The sequence below is a fragment of the Primulina tabacum genome, chromosome 8 (assembly GCF_025594145.1).
Source record: "Primulina tabacum isolate GXHZ01 chromosome 8, ASM2559414v2, whole genome shotgun sequence".
Lineage (NCBI taxonomy): Eukaryota > Viridiplantae > Streptophyta > Magnoliopsida > Lamiales > Gesneriaceae > Primulina > Primulina tabacum.
This window is the reverse complement of record NC_134557.1, coordinates 12,950,807-12,958,408: the sequence shown is the minus strand read 5'-3', so window position 1 is coordinate 12,958,408 and position 7,602 is coordinate 12,950,807. Positions and strand designations below refer to the sequence as shown.

The 7,602-nt window shown below is 35.8% G+C and overlaps 1 protein-coding gene and 1 non-coding gene across 2 annotated transcripts; one reads left to right on the top strand and one right to left on the bottom strand.

Moving 5' to 3' along the window:
* Positions 1–1,565: 1,565 nt before the first annotated feature.
* Positions 1,566–3,204, bottom strand: LOC142554585 (uncharacterized). Its single transcript, XM_075665247.1, has 4 exons — positions 3,070–3,204; positions 2,976–3,002; positions 1,763–2,668; positions 1,566–1,676 (listed from the first exon to the last, which is right to left on the bottom strand). The coding sequence occupies exons 1-4, from the start codon at positions 3,202–3,204 to the stop codon at positions 1,566–1,568; spliced, it is 1,179 nt and encodes a 392-aa protein (XP_075521362.1).
* A 58-nt stretch (positions 3,205–3,262) lies between these two features.
* On the top strand, positions 3,263–3,369 carry LOC142554898 (small nucleolar RNA R71). Its single transcript, XR_012822262.1, has one exon. It is a non-coding gene; the product is annotated as a small nucleolar RNA R71 (small nucleolar RNA).
* The last annotated feature ends 4,233 nt before the right edge of the window (positions 3,370–7,602 follow it).

Here is a 7,602-nt window from a genome sequence, read left to right as displayed (position 1 = left end):
GACTGAAGGCAGCACCTTCCAGCCAACATTTCTTTAACGTCTATGTGTCAAAGACTACATACACAAGTTTAACGTCTTTGTACAAGACTGTGTTTGGATTGATTAAAGAGTGTTTGTGTGTGTGAGAACTGAACGAGGATGTTCTCACACACTGAGAGAAATATGCTTCTACTCTAAGCTGATATATCTGTGAAGAGTTCCCTCGACTGGGCTGAATGCTTCTCTCTTTAAGCTGATATTACTTTGAAGCATGTCCTTTATTTTCTCTCTTGTGTTGTGTATCTATAGAATCTTCCTTGATCTTCTCTTTAAATAGGCGGGAAAACTGATCGTACAGTGAGACTCATTGGTTGTATCCGTTGCATCTTGAATTTGTTTCTTGGACTTTTGTGTCCGCCCTTCTGAAACGTTTTTCTTTAATGCACTGATGCAACGTCCATTATTGTCCTTTGAGTGGATAATGGCTTTGTACCTTCACGTACAGCTGGATTCAACTTGAGAGAGTTTGTTTTCATCCATAACTGAAAGATTCTAACTGATGCTTCTAGCTGGTCAGTTGAACTGATCTTTCAGTTGGGCTGGTGAAATCAGTTGACTCGTCAGTTGAATTGATTTCACACTAGTTCAGTTTGACTGATCAGTTGGGTTTCTTCATCAGTTGAACACTCCTTCGGTTGGCCAGTCTTCTGAGGTTTTCTTGCTGAATTACCTATCAACTGGACAATCAGCTGGACTGCTCAATTGACGTAATCATTTAGACTGATTCATTTTGACTAATCAGTTGGGTCTTTAGTTTCTCGTAAGTGATTCCTAGATGCTGCACACTAAGGTAGATCATTAGTAACATAATTTACAGGTTTTGTTATCACCAAAATCAAGATTGCGAACTTGTAAAGTTCCAACAAATGACTATCTGATAATAACCTGAAAATCCATCAAGAAAACAAAAAAAGTTTTTCCAGCAAGTCTTTCCAAAGTATGATCAATAAAAGGCAAGGGAAAATGATCCTTTCTAGTAGCTAAATTAAGCTTTCAAAAGTCAATAACCATACGCCATCCATTTTGCACCCTTGTTGGGACCAACTCACCATTTTGATTTCTTACCACAGTGATACATGTTTTCTTTGGTACGACATGGATAGGACTCACCCCTTACTATCAGAGATAGAATATATTATCCATTCCTCTAAAAGTTTTAGGATTTCTTTCATTACCACTTCCTTCATCAGCGGATTCAGTTTTCTTTGGAATTCTCTTATCGGGTTGGCATCATTTTCCAAACGAATTCTATGCATGAAAATAGAAGGGCTTATTCCTTTGATATCTGCGAGAGTCCAACCAATTGCAGTTTTGTGCTTTTTAAGGAGTATGGCTAACCACTCTTCTTGTTCTTCGGTCAATCCCTTCGAAATGATCACTGGCAAGGTAACATCATCACCCAAATATATATACTGCAAGTGTTCTAGAAAAATTTTTAACTCCAATTTGGGTGCTTGTAACATAGAAGGAAACAAATTCTAATGAGGGATTGAAAATTTGGATTCTAAATTTGTTACCACTGTTTGTTATTCCATTTCAGCTTTTGAAATTTCCCAAGTTTCGGCTACTTCTCCTTCCACGTCCAATTTTTCATGCATATGAAACATGTCAAATTCGTATTCCTCCTCAAAGTGTTCCTGCACAATTGAATCAACAATATCAATAGAACATATCGAGTGATTTTCATTTGGGTATTCATAGCATCGAAAATACTAAATTTCACAATCTCATCGTCGAATTCAACGAAAATAATACCCTCTTCCACATCAATCTTGGTTCTAGAAGTTTTCATGAAAGGTCTCCCTAATAGAATTGGCGCTGACATCGCAGTGAAGTCCTCTTCCATTCGCAATATATAGAAATCTGCAGGGAATATCAATTCTTTAACTTGCACCAAGACATCTTCAACAACTCCTTCCGGATAAGCATTGGATCGGTACGATAATTGAATCACCACTCTAGTATCTTTCGAAGGACCCAAATTTAAAGCAAAATCAATTGAATATTTCATGACATTAATGGATGCAACTAAATCTGGCATGGCACATTCAGTTTTCATATTACCGATAACACAAGGCATCGTAAACATACCCGGGTCCTTGCATTTATTTGGTAGTGACTTCTTAATAACCGCAGACATGTTCTCTCCCACACTTACCTTTTCATCACCTCTCAACTTCCTCTTATTAGTGGAAAACTCCTTCAAAAATTTAGCATATCTTGGGATCTGTTTGATGGCATATATCATAGGAATATTTACTTCCACTTTTCTGAATGTTTCCAACACCTCTTTCTCATAGTCAATGTTTTTGGATTTTTCTAATCTAGAAGGGAATGGAGGAACAATAGAAGTAGTAAATGAAGGAGATTTAGAATTTACCTTCGTTTGCTTGTCAGATTCTCTTTCAACATCATCATTTGTGTCTCTTCCTTCAGTGTCCTTCGTAAATGGAGTAGACTTATTCTCAATCTCTTTCACATTCCTTAATACTATGGCACTTGCATTTTCCTTTGGATTAACTACCGTTTGTGACGCCAGTGTGCTGGAATTCATTGCCTCCAATTTGCTAACTGACGTAGCAATTTGAGAGATTTGGTTTCCTAGATTCTGAATGCTGATCCTCGTTTCCTGTTGAAATTTTTGAGTGTTTTCAGTTAAAGCCTTCACAATTTCATCTAGGGACATACCTGAGTTAGAGGCTTGCGTAGGTGGTGGTTGTTTTTAAAAATTTTGTTTTGGATATCCTTGTTGGCCTCCTTGATTCCTACAACTGAATTTGGATGATCATTCCATACCGGATTGTATCTATTAGAAAACGGATCATGTCAGCGCTGAGGCTGTCTAGGAAAACCACCGATTGCATTAACTTGCTCTGTGGGATCTTCTTGTAATGTAGGGCACATATATGTCAAATTTCCAACAATCGCTCATATACCACAAGCTTTAGCATGTTGTACATGTCCTACAACCAACGTTTCCAAAAGAGATGTCAAAGAATCTAACTTTTGATCAATAGGATTAGTTCTTACCTCATTAACTTGTCGTGGGTGGTTATCTTGCCTAGTGCCAAACTGCTCCACATTGGTAGGCATCTTAGAGATTAGGGCTCGTGCCTCTTGAGGTGTTTTGTTTACTAATGCACTTACACTTGCAGCGTCAATCATGTTACTATCGAAAAAGGATAGACCCTCGTAGAAATATTAAACTAGGAGCTGTTCTAGAATCTGATGTTGAGGACAATTGGCACATAATTTCTTAAATCTCTCTCAATATTCATATAAAGTCTCCCCTTGCAGCTGTCTAATCCCACAAATGTCTTTCCTTATATTTTCTGCTCGCGAAGCTGGGAAGAACTTCTCCAAAAATTGTTGTTTCATATTGTCCCAAGTCGTTATTGTCCCAGAGGGCAAGTAATAGGGTCAATCCTTAGCTTTGTCGGCTAAAGAGAATGGAAAAGCTCGCAATGAGATTTTCTCCTCAGTAATCCCTTGTGGTTCACACAATATGTAACTCTTTCAGATGTTTGTGAGGATCTTCACCTACAAGACCACATAAAGTAGGCAATAAATGAATCAAACCTGATTTTAATTCAAAAGTAGCTTCAGCAGCAGGGAATTTAATGCATAATGGCTGCTGAATAACATTAGGATTAGCTAAATCCATGAGGATTCTTTGAATTGGTTTTGCCATTACTTCTTCGTCACTCTCGCTTCTTTCAGTGTTGAGATCAAGATAGGATTCTCTTTCAGTGTCAGTTGAATCCAAAGCTATGTTTAAACCAGGATGTGATGATGATGATGATGATGGTTGTTTACCCCGTAGCCTTGTTTTTTTCCTCAATCTTCTAGTCGTCTTTTTGATTTCTGGAATATATATTCTAGTTCACCTGTACGAGAAGAGCGAGTCATAAAAGAAAATAAAATAACTAAACTTGAAAGAAACTAACCTTGCACCATTCCCCGGAAGCGGCGCCAAAATTTGATGTGCTGTCGTTGAGTCACAAAATTTAAATTCATATTCCCTAAATAAATTATTGTAATGGTGAGCAGGGTCGAATCCACAAGGAACAGTAGATGATTTCTTTCGAGGAAAAATAAATAACAGGGAGGTTTTGTTGGATAAGAATAAAATAAAATATTAAAACTAAAATTAGAAAGAAATGAAAAATAATAAATATAAACGAGAATTAAATTATCAAACTCTGATTCAAGGGGATTTTTACTATTCAATTGTGTCACTATTCATCGGCTAACATATTATTTATTCTTGCAGTTACAAGTAATTAACCTTATAATTATAGTTATAGCCACTAAAATCCTTGTGTTTGCCTAATTTAATTGACCAATCCCAACATCCAGTCAAAAATTATCAATAATTAACTAGGCACAATAGCGTTCCATCTACCGACTGTACGTGAGTCCTAGCCATGCTAGGGTTCCTCCTAATACTGAGCCACGTTCAGCACAGTCCCTGCCCAAGCCCTGGCCTGGCCGCACGCGAGTTCCATACCTAGCCGACCCCAAACACCATAAAACCCATGATGAAACCCTAGGTTCGTTTCTTCCTAGCCAAGCTCGATTCTAGCCTTCGTTTCCATCATAACTTGTCCTTGTTCTATACATAATTCATCATATGTTGGCAGCCATTCCCTTGGAAATCACAACGTTTTCAAAACAAGCGTAAAAGCATCAAAACTTTGAAAATATTTGTACTACCATTAAAAAAATCGTGCATACTATGGTTTGAATGATGCGTCAAAGGGATTTAGAAACCTGCTTTTGCGTTTTAGAACGCTCGAATATGCGATCGTCGGCGTGGGGTGCGAAGAAGATCGAACGGACGACGAAGACTCGTAGTTTTCTTCCTCTCCCTTATTTCGAATTTTAGTCTGTGTAAAGTGTGTGAGGATCGGCTGCTATGTGGTCTCCAAAGCCTAGGTTTTTATTTTATAGGATTTAATTTGTTTGATGATGGGCTTGGGTTTTCGGCTTTAAAATTTAGGAGCAACTGGGCCTACTCATCCCAGGTAAATTAGGTCCAATAACACATATTTAAATGAAAAATAAATTTTACAAAAATTAGTTTTCAAAAATAATGCATTTGATATTTTAAAATTCCCTCATTTGCCCAAAATTGGTTTCCCAGATAAAATCGAGCGTGTCTCGTAAAATAATTTGAACTCTATCATTTTTAGTAAAATTTAATCATATTAATAAGCTTTGAAAATATTTATTGAAAAATATTTATTTTTTCTTGGTCGTCCCCGATCTCTTTTCCCTGGCCTATTATCAAATATTCGGGTAAAATCCTTCAATTTCATTAAATCATGCACTTTAAACATTTAAGAATGTAAAATATATTAATAAAGTATTTAAAATAAATTCAGTAAAATAAATATGCTATTTAAATCATTTGCATGCATGTGATTTACGGGTACTGCTTTTTCGGGCGTTACAGGAAGAAGGGGTGACGTATGAGTTGTTAATCTCCGAACATTCATAAATAAATTCGTGTCTACTTATTTATTGTATTTCTTATCATTTACATTGTTTTTAAAGATACATTGTTGAAGTATTTTATGTGTTCTTCAAATACCAAAATATTGCATACCAAGTGTTTGATAAAATGCTTCAACCAAAATATTTTTACTCATTCAACTTGCATATATTTTAAAAGCTTTACAAATTTCATCATTGTTCAATATTTCAAGAACCGAGCTATTGTAGCTAAACGAATTACCCCTAATCGATCTTGTCAAGTGGTGTCAGAGCGGGTTGTTCTTGAAAGAATATTGAAACTGATTTTGATGTTTAAAATTCGAAAATTTCATATTTTTTTAAACATAAATATGCAAAAGTGAATTTTTGTGCAGCTTACAGCGATCGTAGGAAAAATGACATATCTCCTTGCTCGAGTGCACAAATGACGAACCGCTTTTTGCGTTGCAAACTAGACTCATAAAGGATTATAGTAGTACAAAATTTGCAGCCTATTTATGCAATAGAATAAGCAGTTTATTCAGTAAAGGCAGAGAATATGTGCTGCGGCAGAAATGAGCCATGGATAAAATTGGTTAGTTACTCCTCTAGTTTATAAATTTCAAACTTTCAAAAATATAGGAGGAGAACTCATTATAATTTTAATGAAGATATTATTTTTAAATATTGAGGGGGATAAAATTTTGTTCTTAAAATGTATTGAATATATGACTTTTTTTTCACACAAAAAGAGTGATATATATATGTTAGTTGAATCGATTGTTTATCCAAGCTTCGTGATCATAAAAAAGGGAGAGATTTTTGGAAAATTTCATGTTCACAATCTTGATTTTGATGTTAACAAAAACTTGTTATTATATGTGAACATATTTATTCACGTTAGAAGTTGCAAACACAAGAAGCAAAATGAAACTGAATTTAGCCAAACTGAGTTTCTGGCGAGCTTCGGTTTTTAGATGATATCTCTCAACTGGATAATTCAAATAACAATATGCCAACTTGACTGATTAGGAAACTCAATTTGGAACATGTCGTATTGCACGCCAGTTGAGAAAATTAGGATGTTATCAAGGTCTAACGGATCGCTGAATTACCGGACGAATTACACGAAAATAACAATCAATTGTTTATGAGCAGTTGCGGTAGTTTGGTCATATCTCTCAGCTCAGTTATTGAAATTAAGCAATTCAATATGCGTTGGAAATATAAGACAATGATGTACAAATCATAATCAGAAGTCAAAGTCTGAATCGAAGCTTAAGATATTGATAAATGACGATGAAACTACTGGTTCTACACAAATTAGCTGATTTCATAACACTAGTTGAAACTGAACCAGACCAGCTGAAACTGAACTGAACCAGCTGAACTAAACCAGACCAGTTGACCTGAATTAGACCAGAACTGAATCGAACCATACCAGCTGAAGTAGAACCAATTGACCAGAGTTGACCAGCTGACGAGATGATCGGCTAAGGAGTTGACCAATTTAAGCTCGGGAAAATGTCCAGCAAGGTGAATTTGACCGTTGTAATTTCAGAAACGGTACGGAAACTTTCCAGTTCCATTATTTTTAAAGATGCATTGTGGAAGCATTTAATGTGTTCTTCAAATACCAAAATATTGCATACCAAGTATTTGATAAAATGCTTCAACCAAAATATTTTTTACTCATTCAACTTGCGTATATTTTCAATGCTTTACAAAATATTTAGTCGGTTTCTAGAAGAATTTTTTCGAGTATCTTCCACTTGGTTTGAACACCAAACTCGATTTAATTAACCGATATTCAATATTTCAAGAACCGATCTATTGTAGCTCAACGATTTACCCCCAAATTGATCATGTCACAGTCTGAAATGGACTCTATGTATTCAAACCAAGTCTGGACATTAGTGGATCCATATGAGGGAATCGTTCCAATAGGAGCAAATGGATCCGCAAAAGAAAGCTTGGGGCGCATGGGAAGATATTGTCCTTCAAAGCAAAATTGGTTGCAAAAGGTTATACTGAAAGACAAGGAATTAACTAAGAGGAAACATTTTCACCAGTTGCAATGTTTAA

Excerpts from the sequence above, each read along its gene's own strand:
- LOC142554585 (XM_075665247.1), bottom strand. The coding sequence starts at position 3,204 with ATGATTGACGCTGCAAGTGTAAGTGCATTAGTAAACAAAACACCTCAA. Across the intron at positions 2,669-2,975 it reads ACAACATGCTAAAGCTTGTG|GAAACGAGGATCAGCATTCA; the intron begins GTATATGAGCGA and ends AAATTTCAACAG. Across the intron at positions 1,677-1,762 it reads TTGAATTCGACGATGAGATT|GAACACTTTGAGGAGGAATA; the intron begins GTGAAATTTAGT and ends TCAATTGTGCAG.